This window comes from Protobothrops mucrosquamatus, unplaced genomic scaffold (assembly GCF_001527695.2).
Source record: "Protobothrops mucrosquamatus isolate PMUCROS unplaced genomic scaffold, P.Mucros_1.0 scaffold342, whole genome shotgun sequence".
In the NCBI taxonomy this organism is placed as follows: domain Eukaryota; kingdom Metazoa; phylum Chordata; class Lepidosauria; order Squamata; family Viperidae; genus Protobothrops; species Protobothrops mucrosquamatus.
The window spans coordinates 413,293-429,722 of record NW_015386679.1 but is presented as its reverse complement, the minus strand read 5'-3'; the positions used below and the strand labels follow the sequence as shown (position 1 = coordinate 429,722).

The following is a 16,430-nucleotide window of genomic DNA, read 5'->3' as shown; positions in this document are numbered from 1 at the left end:
CAGCGATTCGCCCGGCTCGGGTGTCGCTCTCGCGGCCTGCCATTCGCGTCTCGGACTACCGGCCCCGGCATGCTGCGCGGCCGAGGAGCGGCCGGCTTCCCCCGTGTTCGGGCGGCGCAAGGCTTGCCGGGAAGTGGTGTTTCTTCCCGAGCGGAGCACGTGCGCGGCTCGGAGCGGGTCACCTTCTTCCCTGCCAAGCACGAGCAATGCTAGCTGGGGAATTCTGGGAGTTGAAGTCCATGTATATCTTAAAAGTTGCTGAGATTGGGACACACTGCACAAGAGGTTGTCAGTGAGGGGCGTTTTCCTCCCACAATTGTAGAAAAATTCAAGCTTTCAAAATCCTGCTGATTTCTGGTCCATTTATCTTATGCATATTTACTCAAAAGTAATCCCACTAGATTCAGTTAGCTTTCGTCAGGTAACACTTGTAAAGATTGCTGCTGTACGTTGAAAGCTGCCCTCTCTACCATGCCTGCATTTCTGTCCCTAAGGGACTCTTACTCTCCGTTTCAAAAGACGCCACATTAATTAAACATGGCATTTCAATCTTAATTTTTCTATATATAGTTTTTAAAGGATGCTTGGAAATCAATGAAGGGCTCCTTTGAGGTTTCTTACAGCTTTTGCCGGAGAGAAACAAACGGGAAGAATTCCAGAAGTATAATTGTGTCAGATTCTTGCAACCAAGATGCTGGAGAACTAAATGATAAACTGGTTTGCTTGTGGCTTGGCAGCATGTAGAAATGCTAGTTGTTACAGTGTCTTGTTCAAGAAACTGTGGTTTATTGCAACGGATGCCTCTTTGCATGATGGCAGTGGGGGGGGGGAGGAAATGAGATAGAAGGGAACTTTGACGAGGGCAGATGTGCCAACGTATTAAATTTCTCATCGGGCATTGCTAAATTATCTTCCTTTTAAAACACAGACATAAACAAAAGCATGGCGAGATCTGCCAGGGACCAAGTACAGAAGATCTGGACAGACGAAACAAACAGGCTGAGTAAATGGAAGAATGACACATGCTTTGCTTTGCCTTGATTTAAGAAGGAGGGGGAATTCTCGGTGGCACCCAAAGATTGTGCGATCTTGCAGATGTCGGAAGAAGGGATGATGATTTAATTGGCTCAGGAAAGCCCCCAAAACAGCACAGATTTCTCAAAAAGATAAGAGGGGGCCAGATGCTTAATGGAGGCGATGGGTGCCCAGATTTCTTTTGGCAGGATGGGGCAATACAGGAGAGCACTTTTGCAGTCACGGTGCCAATCTCCTCCTCCTCCTCCTCGTTTTGCAAAGTAGCATCTGGAAGTCGATAAAATTTTTACCCAAGAAGAGATTCCACCATACTTGATCTGTTTCCATTCAGGTGCAGCCTTCCTTCTCCTCCTCCTTTGCGTGCCACTTGCAAGCCAGAGGACTTGGAAGCGAGATTGCAATCCCGCCTCGCCCTTTTCTAACCCCCACAGATATTTAATCAGATCCATCTCAGCATTCTTCTTCAGCCTTAATAGCCGCTCCTGCGGTTCTCTAATTGCAATGCCGGTCTCAAATGGTTTCTGGATTCTTTCGCTCACAATGGAACGATCGCTGCATGAAAACGCCCTCTGTTCTTCATTTCCAAAACCATTAAAAAAAAATAAGCACAATTTTCACGACAGCTTTTTCAGGCCTAAGCACAGAAGGTCTGGGAGTTGACTATACCAATCTTATTATCTTCAGCATTTCCCAACCTTAGCAACCGTTAAGACGTGTGGACTTCGATTCCCAGAATTCCCCAGCACCCTCTGAGTTGAAGTCCGCATGTCTTACAATTGCCAAGGTTAGGAAACCTTGTTTTATTAGAGGCTTGAGTCTTCTTTTCCTCTTCCTTAAACCCTGAATCAAAGGCAAAGCTCGGCCTGCTTCAAATTTCTTGTGGACCACCCTATACTATGGGCTGCAATCAAATTGTGTTTAAAAAAAAAAAAAAAGCCCAGTGCAGCTCAGATATGCAACATTCCTAGCAAAGCAAAATGTTGTTTTCCAACCGGCAATGTGGACTTTGAATAGGGAGGGTTGCCCTCCTGCAGACGTGCCCTTTGCTCCTTGGGGGGGGGCAATTGGGGAGGATCAGAGAACATTTCAGGCCAATTTGTTTGACAAAGGAGTATTACTCTTTGTATACGTGTCCTCGAATTACGACCACAGTTGAGCCCAAAATTTATTTTTGCTAAGTGAAACATTTGTGAGTTTTGCCCCATTTTACAACTTGTCTTGCCCTAGTTTTGTTCAGTGAATCACTGCCAGTTGTTGAGTGACTAACACAGTTAAGTGGATCCGGCTTCCCATTGACTTTGCTTGTCAGAAGGTCGCAAAAGGGGGATCACGTGACCCCGGGACGCTGCGACCGTCGTAACTATGAACCAATTGCTAGGCATCCGAATGTAAACTTATAAATCATCCACCCCTAAGATTCCGGGCAGTTTGCAATGACATGAACTGCATAAATCAACTCTCTCCAGATGGTGTGGGACTACAATGCCCTCATTCCCCAGTGTACATTCCTGATAAACCCACAAGTGTTACACAAGCACAGCCGCCCTCTTTTCTGCTACTTTCTAGAGCAAAGTGTCTCAACCTCAGCAGCTTTAAGATGTGTACTTCCCAGAATTCCCCAGTCTCCTTGGAGAGTAGGGCATTCTGGGAGTGGAAGTCCACACAGCCTAAAACTGCTCCAGCATTTGCTATGAGGAACCTCTGGATGTGAAGGCTTTTATATGGCTGTGCTTGCCAACAGCCCTCCGCAGTCCTTCATCCACCTTATCTTCATTTTAATTTCAGGTCACAGAGTTTGTGATTTTGTCACACAGCAACAACATCTGAAAATCTGGGAGGAGGGGGGTACTAGCAGTGAAGATATTTGGCTGAACTTCTTATAGAAATGGAAGATTCTTCATTAAGAACAGCCTGCTCCATGGGGATCTGCTGTTCCTAATAATATAAGTTCCGGTTGCTTCATACTCATTTTGCGAGATTTTGGAAAGTTTAAGGCTGATTTACATAACCACATACTGAACTTGTTAGTCATTAGACTCACGACAGGACCAACTGTGCACATGGGTGTGTGCGTGTTTGTGTCTCAAACCTGACCAAACGCAAGCAGTTAAGTGTACCTCTGTAAAATGTGCAAAAGTTGCTCGTTAAATAATGCCAAAAATCAATGCGAGATCAAAAACTGTTTTTTTTTTCAAATGAGAAGTTTGGGGTTCATTATAGATAAATTCTTGCTTGGTTAGGAATGAGTCATTAGCTCACACTGGTGCCAGATTTGGAAGCTGTGGAAAATTTGACATTTGTACATAAGCTGAAACTTTTTTTAAAAAAAAAGTTTCTTCATTTTCTTCCTATGCAGCGGGTATTTGCTAGCTTCCTTAATGCCTGTCAAAATACCTCATGGTGCCATACTCCCTCTGCTGTTCAAACGGTGAAGCTACAGGGACCTTGATCGACAAAGGGCATTTTTCATTTAATAACCAGATGAACATTTAATTTAATTTTACAATGTCGAAGCCCCTGGATGGCTTACAGTTTTAAAAGCAAGAACAATCAAGAAAGTCAGAGATATCCAGCTAAAACAATCAAACAACTCAACACCACTGTATCCCAAGACTTGGGAGAATAGCCGTGTTTTTAGCCATTTTCTGAACACCGTAAGGATGGGAGCTGTTCAGAGGACACTGCTCCAGACAGCAGGTGCCCTTCAAGTCCAGCCACTCGGGCTAATTGAGCTTTCCAAAAACCAAAACACAACTTTAAGGGGTCCTGAGGGCTCTGAGTTTGGTTGTTTCATTACCAAACTGGGTAACATCATCAGTGCATGGATTCATTTCAACTCTGAGCTACAAATATTCCCTTCTATAAGGATCACAACTTTAAGTCCCATGTTGGCTGGGGAATTCTGGGAGTTGAAGTCCACAGGTCTTAGCCTTTTGAGTGAGCAGTTACTGTTTTTTTAACAATATCTCTGCCTAGCTCCTCCATTCTTGTTGAAGCCTCTCGCAGCCCCATCATGTCCCCCAGACCGGATAACCCGAAGCCTGGTGCTGTCAGTTGAATAACATAAACCAGAATTACTGGGTTCCTTGTGGGAAGTGGACTAAAAGCTGCTGAGACTACAAGTCCCAGAATTCCTAACAAGGAAAAAAAAATGCTTCTTGGAGGGAGGGGCTACAACGTCAAGCCGTTCCCTGGCAACGCCTTCCCGACATGCTTCGAGCGCCATTCATGGCCTCCTAGAGCTCCGAAGGCTCCCAGCGTACCTTGCGCGTCTCCATGGTTACCAGCGCAGGGCGTCCAACTGAGGCCTAGGCCGCTGCGGCCTGGCAGGCGGGATGAGGCGATCGGGCGGACCGGCATCGCCGCTTCTGCTGAGGCGCTTCGCTTTCTTCCTGTTGCTGCTGCCAGGGGTTTGCCCGTCCACGGCCGGGCCGACGAGCGAAGCCCCTCCGAAGCCGTCCACCAGTCCGGGCGGAGCCACCGTGGCGGGATCGACAACAGAACTCCCTCCTCCTTCGCCGCTGAACCGGGCGACCTCGACGCCGGGCCCCGTCGAGGCATCCAGTCCGCCTCTCACGTCTTCCCAAACGCCGTCTCACGTCGGCCCGTGGCCGGCGCCCGTGACCAAGGGTGGGTCTGCTGTGGCACTGATGGAGCCTCCATGGACAGGAGCAGTCATGCCGGAGTCCCGGATCGGGCGCTTCCAGCAGAAAGGCGGGCGGAGCGGAGGGGTCTGGCTGCTGTCCCTTTAGTGTAGCAGGGCAGACTACAGTTCCCAGCATCCTAGGCCATAGGAAGCGAGCCCTAAGGATTATGGGAGTTTATTTATTTTATTTATTTGTTAAATTTATTGGCTGCCTATGTTGCCATGGGGCTATTCTAGGCGGCTTATAAGAATAAAACGGAAAAATGATAAAAGTGTAAAGATAACGATAGCAAAGGAATAAAACAATAAAAATAAGCAATGGAAGTACAATAATATGACATTTTTAAAAAAGGGAAAAAAACTTAGTTGTCGGTCATTGACATCTGGAGCTCTGCCAGAGCAGCCTCGTCTATGGCCCTATTTCTATAGTTTTTCTCCTTGGTAAATCCCAGATTTACATGGCTATAAGAAAAGGACCCTTGATCTGAAATTCTTTTCGTTCAATTGCTCTGAATTAAAATAGTTCATGCAAAATGATTTTTACTGTTTTTGGCAGTCGGGAGGTGGGGCATGTATATTTAATAAATTATGGTTCATCGCACAGTCAGCCAGATGTTCAGTCTAAATGTGGCATTTTTATCCACCTATCGAGTCCTTTCAAGGACCTGGAATAAGCAGATGTTTTTTGATGGTGTCAAAGGTATCATCATGGAATGTCAGCTGTTCCCAGTCAATCTGCCTTTTGCAATTGATTGATGAGATTTGTTGGTGCTGATGGCATTCAAGGGGTGCTCCAGATGTTTTGAAATTGCATTCAAGGTTATTGTTATTACTTAACTGTTCACTACCATTGTTGTCAAATCTGTTTTTCAGTGACTGAGCTATGCGTCTGTGACCTGCTGGAGGATCAATGTGATATAAACTGTTGTTGCGATCCTGTTTGCACAGCTGCGGATTTCAGTGTTTTTACTGCATGTTCTGTTCCCGTTGTCACGTAAGTGCATATGCTATAGACTGACGCAAATATGCATTTAGATGTTTCCACAGAGATCTTTAATGCACTCTGTTTGAACTTGCCACATCAGAATAGCAAATTGAGGGTGCCGCCCTCTCGAGATTAAAAAAATGTATATTAATAGGATGAAAATAGGATGTGGTTCAAATAAGCAGCTTTTGAAGTGACAGTCTTCTCACAAAATAGTCCCAGTGCAGAATACAGAGGGCAGAGGTGTTTCATTAAAAGCTTTACTGAGTCGCAGAGCCTGTGAAGTGAAAAAACAATATGTTGGCAGAAAGCTTTTCTTAACCTGTGAGGCTTGCTTGCAGAGAGGTTTTTGCAGCTAGGTATAAAGCGGAATTCAACCATTTGAACACTATGCAAATTTGCTAAATTCTGCATTAGCACTTTACGTAACAGAATTGCCACTTGCTTGCATTTCTGTGCCCGATTTAATGTCCCTGGTTTCAAAAACAACAGTGGCAGAGTATTTTTTGCTAGTTCTCCATATTAGAACAATACCTCCATGGCTACCAAGATATTTTTAGGGGTGCATTTTTGAATACTGTGTGCACTATTAGTAACCCATTACAATCTGCATCCTGCTTTATTGTTACTTGTTCTGTAGGCCATTTCCTTTTTGGCAGCCTACCTGCTCTCCTTTCCACAGCTTCTTCCACCTCTGTTGTTCTTATGCATTGTGAATTTGACAACCAAATTAAACCTTTGCGGATTAGCAATGTCCTCTTTAAATACCAATATGCCAGCGAGTTTCCTGTTGCAGCCTCCCAACACAGATTTTGCAGCCTTTTCTACAGACCCATCTCTACTTCACAGGTCTGTTCAAAACCACCGGCTTCATTTATCCAACTGCTTTCTTTTCCCTCACAACACCTCACCATGTCTCCTTGCAGAAAATTGTCCTCGGCTCTTTGGAACAAGAATTGTGCCACCCCAGGGATTAATCCTGGCTCTTATTTGCCCCCAGTGCCAATTGCCACCTACACACAGTATTTTGAGAACAGATGTGCCAGAGTTAAAGCCGACTACTAGATGAATTTTTACCTATGAAATCAAGTACCTACCCTATCAATAGAGAGGCACAGGTTGGTTGCATGCATAGGTTTCTGGAAGATGCAGCTGAATATTTGACACTTTCTTTTTACATTGTCTAAAATATTTTTCAAAGCCCTTTTGTGCTACTGACCGTTTGCACATGGCGGTTGGATTTCAGAGGGTTTTTAAAATCATTTATGTGCCTTGTTTCGACAACCATTTTTTTCCTCCATGCAGGAAAAAAGGCATTCATGTATGTAAAAAAGGTTAAACGTTGACAAACTTCTCTTTTCTCTAGAGGTGACAGGCATTTCTGCAAGCAACCAGAAGCCCACTATTCAATAGATCAATCAGCTCAGCCTCCAGAAAGGATATTTCAGCTAGTTGAAAAAGTCAACCCTTCTGTGTTCTGCCTTCAGACCTCCAACTGTAAGTCGAACAAAATTAAGCCTTGCTGAATAGTCACTCTAAGGATGAGCAGACTACTGGGATAGGATTGGTGGGGGGGGATCAACAGGGTTTGAAAAAACACAGTCATTTGTTGAGGTGGCCATCTAGATCAGGAGTCTCCAAATTTGGCAACTTTACAACTTGTGGACTTCATCTCCCAGAATTCCTCAGCCAACCAAGTTTGGAGAGCATATGAAATATTTAATTCCAATAAAATGGGTTTTTGTTCTGATCACGCCCATGACTTGCAACATCAATACAAATTCTATATAGTCTGCCCCATCCTGAAGCCTTTAGTTAAGCCAAAAGATGAACCTTTATTGTTTCAGTGTATTTCCTTTCGTTTTTGAAGAGAGAAAATAGCAATGGGTAGCAATTAAGATGCTGAACAAGTAGCAAGGTTTTTTTTCATATGACCACAATGCTCAGGATGTGCAGGGATCTAGTTCTGAAATGCCCCAGTGCATTTACTAAACTTCTCAAACTTCTTTTTCTTTTCTTTTTCCAGATAAAGCTGGCCTCTCCTTCCAAGCTCCAGAAATACCCACTCTGCAGAATTTTGATAGGCTCCTTCAAGAATTCGACAGGGGCAGCTTTGCTCCTGGAAAGGATCTTGTGCTGGAAGCAGAGTCCGAGACCCTGCGTGAGGCTGGTGCAAACGACACCAGCAGTTACAAAGTAAAGAGACCCTCTTTGCACATCCTATGCCTTGAAGCCACGTTAGATTTTGTCCAGGGGTCTTCAAACTCGGCCCTTTTATGACTCATGGACTCCAACTCCCAGAATTCCTCAGCCAGGCCGAGTTTGAAGACCCCTGCTCTAAGCAGTTTCCCACAGCCTGATACTCAGGATTGGGGAGGGCCGAGCAAAAACTTCCCAGGGGTGAACAGTGACCGAGTGTCTTCTTCCTGGTATAAAATGAAGCTTGTTTTCTTTTCCTTTGACAGTTTAAGGATCTCATTCAGACAACCAACGGCTTTCTGAGGCTGCCTGCTCCACTTTTTTCCCATTGTGCTCATGAGAATCCTGCAGGTCAGAGAACAGCTTCTTCTTTAGAGCACTTTTTTTTTTTTGAAGGACTTGTGTTTTCCCTCTGAGTCCTCTTCTTTGTTGCTTTCTCCAGGCTTCTTAATGACCCAGGCTGAAAAATGCAACACGGCGATCAAAATGGATGAGTGCACCACCCTTCCCGAACTCAGCATGCTGTTTTACACCAATTTTAGCATTTTGGCGGTAAGCACTTATTTCGGGAGCCTTCAGAAGGCACAAAAAAAAAATGGAAGGGAGGGGCGTGAAGTCAGAACTGCTGGTTTATTTGTCGCTCGGAGAGAAAAGAGGTTTTCTGGCATGGATGCCGAGAGGTTGGGACAAGGCCGGCCAGCTTGTCATTTGTACAAGAGGTGGCAATGCTTCCCCTGAAGTGTGACTTCTTTCCTTATTCCCATCAGGTACCAAATTCCAGCCAAACAGTAAGTTTAATTTTAATTCCGACTTCGAGCCACTTGCGACGCATCTGTAGGCAGATTGTACTTAGTGATACTTAATGGCAGCTCTAATTAAGGAATAACGGGGCGGTTATTGCTAGGTGGATCTTCCAAGTGACATCTCTATTTTTGTGGGTGAATTTGAAAGCCGTTGCAGAGCAGAATTGCTGTCCTTGGAAGCAGGCAGGTGCAGACCAAGGATGCCTCTGGATGGGGCACAGGGGAAAGAGCGGCAGGTGCTTCTCTGCTGTCTTTGCTTCCTGGGGGGGGGGGGGAAATGGAAACTAATCACCCCTGTGTTTGATCTCGTTAAGGTTTCTCTTACAGTGCAGGATGAGTAAAAATTTACCTTAAAACATTTCACCCATTCCAGAGCAAAAAACACTTCCCAAGAGAGGTTTTTTTAAAAGGGATATGTCAATTTTTCCTTGAACACTGTCAGTTTACATAGAGGATAAGGGAGAATATATATATATATTTTGCAGATAACCTTCCCTGCTCTTTCCTGGAGCTTTTGTGTCACTAGTATGTATGTGGTTCAATTCATACATTATGCCAATCTGTGGTTTAATCTTAGTTTGAACAAACTACATCCTAGGCCTAAACCACCAGCCATAGGGTCTGAATCCTGCCTGTGTTCAAAGTAAACTTGTACAAGGTGGTTATTGCTTATGAATCTTTCCAGGTTAACGTCACCATCCAGTCCGTCACAGTTCAGACGCCAGAGGGGCTGCGCACTCGCCTGGCTAATGCAGATGTTGTGTTGCTCCCTGTGTTAAATGATCAGTCGTGCAGCAATCTTGTTCTTGAGGTAGGCAGCCCTCTCCCTCTCGTTACAGGTCTTTATTCTGATAATAATAGGTTTGGTTTTTATACCGTGAGCCGCCTCGAGTGAATTTGGAGTTTGGGCAACACATAAGTCAAATAAAGTAGATCACCCTTGCATTTCAGGCCAGTTACCTCGTTACCTTTACTGAGGCAGGTGAAATCGTGGGGGCAGCCATTTCACTGGTCCTGGGGACAGTTCCTAGCAGCGCTGCTTTTCTGCAGCAGATCTTTGCTATCCGTTTCATACAGGTAACTCCTAAATGATGTGAATTTTCAATATATATATCTCCCCCAGAGCGCTGGAAACTTTCTCAAAAGGAAGGGGGAAGCGTTAAAGATTTATATTTAAATTTCAGCTCGGATTTTTTTTAAGTCACTGTTTCTTTACTGCAGGTCACTGAAATAATAATAGCTACTTAATAAGGCGGTCCCTACAGTTCTAAGGGATTTGTGGCTTTGTATTCAACGCAAAGAATGAAAAATCACTAATTTGCAACATTGATGGTTTTTTTTACTTTTTTAATAGCAAGATACTCAGCCCGTTCCTTTCAGTGGAAGCCCAGGTTATCTTGTTGGGTTGCCAATAAGAGCTGGATTTAGATCAACTGGATATCCTTTTTTCCTCCATTATTTAAGCCAAATTCACTCTGGAAAATGGGTGCTCCAAAAGTCATAAGCGTGGGAAAATAATCATCAGTCGCTTTTTTCAGTGCCGTTGTAACTCTGAAGAGTCACTAAATGAATCGTTGTAAGTTGAGGACGATCTGTGTAGCTAGTATTGCGAAGCTGAGCTCAGGTATTGTTTCTGGACCAGTTCTGCCCCTTCTTGTGCCTGTCCTGCCACAACTTCTATATTGTGCCAATCCAACTAACTGGGGCTAATTCAGTAATCCATGATTAAAGAAATCGCAGCTCTCACCATGCCTAAGCCCGGCTGCTGCACCAACATTTTATTTTTCCTTCACTCGCTTGCATTCACTTCTGGAATCATTCAGAGTTTGAACGAAGGAAGCCAGCTGACCATGATGAAAAGCACCATAGCCCAGGATTGTTTCCAGGTGGAAGGGAGCCGAACCCCAGTACTGTTTGGGTACAATATGATGTCTGGATGCAAAGTGCGGTAAGGCTTAAGCCGACTATCTTTCTGACACGTTGTCTCCCCTCCTTACTTGGATGCTGGGAAGGCAGATGTGTAGTTCACTGCCACAGCTACCCCATCTAATGTGGTAGCTGGTCTTTCTGGTCCTGAAGACCTCAGGAATTGCTGGGGGGGGGGTTGTGGAGGGTTATGGAGAGGGGCTTCTCTGCCCACATTGGGGAAGACCCCTCCATCTTTCCCCTGCTTATTTCTGAGTCCAGACATTGTCATGGCAGTTATTGGTAACCTCATCCCAACTTTTAAAAGAACACAGGCCTACTGTTGCTTAGCTTTTCCACAGGCAGATTTATATATATTTACACAGGCACCCACTCCAGGGTTGCTGATGGCAGTTTTCTTTCTTGAAGAATTACCAACAGTGTCGACTGTACACTTCTGGCTCCAGAGCTCCTAAGGATGTTGAAGGGCCAAAATTTTCCAGACTATGTGGCCTCCTTTGGAGATTCCTTGCCTCAGAACGGACCAGACTGGGTCCAAATCTCTTACAATTCTACCAAACCGGTAAGAAGTCAGACTAACCCTGGCTAACATCTGGGTGGATGTTTTCTTTACCCCAAGAACCGTCCTGGAAGAGAAACACTACCCCAAGACTATTTGGGGGGATGCAAATAGGCTATGTAACAGGATATACCCTATGTAGGCAAAGTAAAAAAAAATACAAAATCAGAACACTGCACAAAAAGATGCTGGGAAATTTACTGATGTCCCCAAGCAGTTTGGGTGCAGCTTTCGTTCTTATCTAACAATTTTATGCACTCTCATAGATGACTCAAATGCTCCGAGCCCTGTTTATGGGACAAAGTGCAGTAGGTGACATCCTGCATGCTTAGCCAGGGTGGGAGGGCCTCCCCCTCACGCAAAGAGGGGCTTGTGACCTACGAACGAACGTCTGTCTGACTGTTTCAGGCCACCTGTGAAATCCCCGTGTCCTTTGAAATGGAAGTGAAGTGGACTAAATACGGCTCCTTGGTTAACCCCCAGGCTAAAATTGAGAGCCTCGCGGTGATCATAACAACGGCTGCCTTACCCAAGGTGGGTGGTGATCTTCTGTGAAGGGAGGGGAGGGAAGAACGCCGGGAGCTTATTTTTAACTTGGCGCACTCATTCCGTGATCGCAAGGCACTGTCTGTGGGCGTTAAGACACGTGCCTAATAAAACTGCCTTTCTCTTCTGAAAGGGTAACCTTGGCACCTTGCAGCATGGCTGGCTGGGGAATTCTGGGCGCTGGAGTCCACACACCTTAAAGTTGCAGAGGCTGAGAAACATTGGTCTAGATCACATTTAGGGGGAAACCGTGGCCTGACTGAGTCTCTCTCTCTCTCTCTCTCTCGCAGGTCGATTCAGGAAGTGAAAGCATCGTCCAGATACTCAGCTCCGTTTCGTTTGTTGATATCTCTGCCCCTGCCAAGCCAGGATACAAGGCTTGGCCCACCATTGAGGCCCACCTGCCCTTTGATTTTTTCTTCCCTTTTGTTTAAAATCCAAAGATACCAGCTTCATTTTTTAAAAAGTGGGAAGCTTTCTTCAGATCCACGCTGAAGTTGAAAACAGCTGTTGCATCAAAGTGATCAGAGGCCAAAGCCGTTTTTGCCAGCCTCAACTTTGGCAGGGCTCCCAACTGGAATTAAGATGGACCTTGGCAGGGTTTGATGGAAGATTGTCTTGCTGCTGCTGCTGCTGCTAGTTCATAAGCGAATACGGACCGAGGCACAGATTCTGCCAGGTGCTGCTGCGCAAGAGAGACACGCAGCTGGGAAGGCTGGGAGTTGAAATCCATGCATTCAGCGGGCCCCAGATTGGAGAACTTTGCTTGCTATGCCCAGGGTCGAGTATAATGTGAGGAGCATAAAATGCAATAGTTAATGGAGCCCCTATGTCAGCTGCTCAAAGGGCACAAGAAAAATAAAAGAATTCTGAAATGGGGGACGATGGAGAAGGATTCTGCCCTGTACATTAGAAACCTCTTCCAGCTGCTACAGCTGTAGCTTTTGTGAATTATCGGAGGCCACCTCTGAATATGGATTTGAATTTATTACATTATTTCCAGCAAGTCTTGCGAAACTGTACGGCTGTACAAGAAAGAACGGCACAGGTCATTTTATAGCGCTGAAGCTGTTCTTCTACCACTCTGGGTCTCCCAAAGAGATCTAGGGCAGCCGAGTCCCAGCCGAGCGCCCTCCAACCCCCCCCCCCTCTGAGCATGACTAGGAGGAGGGCAGAAGGCAGTGTCCACCCTATCTGAAGGGCATCAGCCTGGGAGGAAAGGCGCCCGTGCTGAGAAATGTGCCAAAGGATATTTTTTTACCAAGGTCACCCTGTAAACGTGAAGTAACTTCTCGGGGCCAGAATAGAATCCACGGAGGAGATTGGCCACCCCAGGTCCAATTCAGGCATCTTGTTTAGGCTGGCTGAGTAGCCCATGTTGCTTCAAGAGATTGTTCAGCCTTTCAACCTCTATTTCCTGTTGAAGAAAAAGAAATGAGGTGGTTTCTTGTGTCCCTCAGGCCTCGGATGCAAGTTTTTATCAACAGCCCTTTTCCAATTTGGGGGGAAAAATCAGATGAACAGAAGAAGGAAAGTGGAATTTAAAAGCTCTGAAGGAAGCCTACGAGCAGTTATCGCTTATCTATTAAATAAAAATATGACATCTGAATTACTGATTCTTTTCCTTTCGTTTCTTCCTGGCTACATTTTATATTTGATGGAGAGAGAAAAAAAAGGGGGTTCTGGGCACTTCTAAGAGCAGAGTCAAAGCCGTGCCCTTACATTGGAATAAATTTAGTGGCAAGTAGGCTAGAAATCCTGTCGTTTCGGCTGGGACATGGCAATCCTCTTGGAAGGAATTAAAAACTTACCTTCTCTGCACAGCTGCTTTCCAGCTGCTGGACTTTGGCACTCAGCTGTACATTGGCTTGCTTCAGTTTGGAGATCTGCTGTTCTGAGCGGGTCTTCACTGATAAGATGATTCCTGCAGATAGAATTGAAGGACAGAACAGTTCCCAAAACTATCAGCCAAGTCTGGGGGCCACCTAAAAATTAGCATTGCAAAACATTTACAGTAAACCTCCTGCTTAGGAAGGCATGGCAGAAAAGGGAACGGAGGGCTGGAATGGTATAAACATTGACAAACTTGGAGGCTAACTTAACACTTTCTAGTTCTTTTATCAGTTCTCAAAAAGATGGAAACTAATCCAGGAGAGAACCAACTTAGAACCAAGGAGAAATTTACTGACAGTGAGGACAATTAACCAGGGCAAAGGCTTCCTTCAGAAACGGGGTGGGTGGGGGGGTGGGTGCTCCAACACGAGGTTTTAAAAAGAGATTGGACACATTTGTCTGAAATGGTATGGAGTTTCCTGCTTGAGCAGGGGGTTGGACTAGAAGACCTCCAAGGTCCCTTCCAGCTCTGTTATTCAGGGGTCTCCCATAGGATCAGGCCTCTGAGAGCCCACCCCTTGAACCAACGGCCTTGGGCAAAGCGGGGGGGGGGTATTTAAAGGCAGTCTTGGTAGACAGGAGGGGAGAAGGGAAAAAGTTCTAGAGAAGGAGCTTTCACTCAAAGTGTCTCAGCCATCCTTGGATAAAGAGGACACGGTTCTTAGAGTTTAATTCCCATCCTGCTTCCAAGACGTACCGTTGATGATCCTGGCCACTCGCCACAGCCTGAGCAGGATCAGCAGGCCAAGCGCTTCAAACTGATGCTCCTGAAAGAGGACCACGATGTCCAGGATGAAGGAGACGACCACCACCAGGGCGTCCAGGACTTCGAACTTGTGGTGGAAGAACTCCAGGCGGTAGGTGAAGAGCTTGAAGCTGACTTCCACCAGGAAGAGGGACAGGATGGAGAGGCTCAGGTAGTGAAGCACCTGGGGGGCACAGAAGGGGCGGCGGGTAGCTGAAAAAGCCATCCAGGACACAGCGGGGGGTGGTGGTTGGGGGATGACACAACCTTCTGGCTGATCTTAAGGCCGCTCGTGCCTGGAGAGTCTCCTCAGTTCACCCATTTTTCACCTTTGGTGCGATCTCCTCTTTGTCGGGATGAATGATCTTCAGATCCAGAAGCAGCTCTCCCAGCACCAGCACAGCATCCAAGATCACCAGGCAAACCACCAAGATCTGGGAGGATAAGGGAGAGCATTCAGGTAAAAACAATAACATGTTTCTGGAAATCCATCAGCAGAGGTTGAGGTCGGCTCCCGTTTATGTTAGCAGTGAATATAACCGAAGTCCAACACACAAGTCTTGGCTGGGGAATTCTGGGAGTTGAAGTCCACACATCTTAAAGTGGCCCAGACTGAGAAATGCTGGTTAAAGCATTGGATTCCTGGCTGGAAAACCAGGAATGATAACCCAACTCAGATAATCAACAACCCAAGTCCACTCCCATCAACTCTCATCTGACAGGGCAAACCACTAATCTATAGAGAGCAAACCCTACTCCTTTACTAGCACTGATGGTGATACCTAGTTTGGTAATGAAACGTCTACAAGAAAGCAACCAACCTCAGAGAGCAGCAAGGACCCCACAGTGATAAACCTGATTGAAAATCTGCACACAACCATGGGATGCCATAATTTACTTATACGGTTTATTAAATAAACCAAGACTGGCTAAGTTCACATGGCTAATTATAGCAGAACGTGATCTTTGGGGTTTTGGAGAAGCACGTGGCAGAAACCATACCTGGGATTTGGATACTACTGTCCATGAGTTAACAAACTTTGCAGATCCAATCCAGTGAAGATTGACCAACAATCCATGATTAAGACCAAGTGGAACGACACAGCGCCAGAATCAAGCGACGAGGTGGCACTCAAGATTATCAGTATCGCTCTTTGCTCGTGTGACAACCAAACTCCTATGAGGGAGCCCGTGGTGACCGTCATCTGAAGAGTCCCCCATCCATACCTGGAACTTGTGGGAGTGGAACAGCTTCTTCATGACATCTCTGAAGGTTGGACGCCTGGGTGCCGATTCGACTTTCACCGCAACCTCGGGTGCCTTCCCTTCTCCTTCCTCTTCCGTCTCCTCCTCCTCCCATTTCTTGTAGTCGTTGTTCCACTGGGCAGTGTCATCTCCCACCACTGTGAAGTGCTTCAGATACATCGACATGGTGGTCGCTCAAAAGTACATCACCTCCCAGAGAACAGCTGTAGAAGCAGATCACAAGCCATCTTGGTTAGTCAAGACTCAAGTCAGTTGCCTTCCTAGGAATGCATTCATGGACAGATAAAAAGAGGAAGAAAGGAAGAATCACGCCGCTAAAGTGATCGTTTTTCAGGGCTCTCCGTAGTTGGCCACTTTAAGACTTGTGGACTTCAACTCCCAGAATTCCCCAGCCAGCATGAATTCTGGGAGTTGAAGTCCACAGGTCTTAAAGTGGCCAAGATCGGAGACCCCTGATTTAGGTTACTGCGTCCAGGTCCTTACTCAATGCAGAAAACCAAATGTAGGGCACCTCCCCAGCAGAAAACAACAGCCCAGGCTCTGCTCAAAGACACCCACCCAGAGTCGTTGACAGTCAGATAACATACAGTTTTAACAAATCATCCTCACCATCACCAGGAAATTTGCTACTTCCCTAATTAACTATTCTACCCTTGAATCGCTGTTGAAAAAAGACCTGGAATTATGTGCCTTTTTTTAAAAAAAAAAAGAAAGAGGGTTAAGAAACCAAGAGAGATAAAAGAAGGGATCCTTTTAGAGGAAGCAGTGTGAAAATGCTACCTTCAAGAAGAAGAGAATTAATATAACAACCACACAGGAAGCCAGCC

The 16,430-nt window shown here is 45.7% G+C and overlaps 2 protein-coding genes across 2 annotated transcripts; one reads left to right on the top strand and one right to left on the bottom strand.

Moving 5' to 3' along the window:
* Positions 1 to 4,370: 4,370 nt before the first annotated feature.
* Positions 4,371 to 12,133, top strand: TCTN1 (tectonic family member 1). The gene is made up of 14 exons (XM_015815426.1): positions 4,371 to 4,665; positions 5,555 to 5,675; positions 7,033 to 7,163; positions 7,693 to 7,862; positions 8,132 to 8,216; positions 8,308 to 8,417; positions 8,633 to 8,653; positions 9,354 to 9,479; positions 9,620 to 9,745; positions 10,023 to 10,105; positions 10,476 to 10,616; positions 11,003 to 11,156; positions 11,562 to 11,687; positions 11,990 to 12,133. Exons 1-14 carry the CDS (start codon positions 4,371 to 4,373, stop codon positions 12,131 to 12,133), a joined length of 1,833 nt encoding a protein of 610 aa, XP_015670912.1.
* Positions 12,134 to 12,421: 288 nt separating this feature from the next.
* Positions 12,422 to 15,801, bottom strand: HVCN1 (hydrogen voltage gated channel 1). The gene is made up of 5 exons (XM_015815448.1): positions 15,565 to 15,801; positions 14,667 to 14,771; positions 14,290 to 14,521; positions 13,511 to 13,623; positions 12,422 to 13,116 (listed from the first exon to the last, which is right to left on the bottom strand). The coding sequence occupies exons 1-5, from the start codon at positions 15,766 to 15,768 to the stop codon at positions 13,042 to 13,044; spliced, it is 729 nt and encodes a 242-aa protein (XP_015670934.1). The 5' UTR covers positions 15,769 to 15,801; the 3' UTR covers positions 12,422 to 13,041.
* Between the last annotated feature and the right edge of the window lie 629 nt (positions 15,802 to 16,430).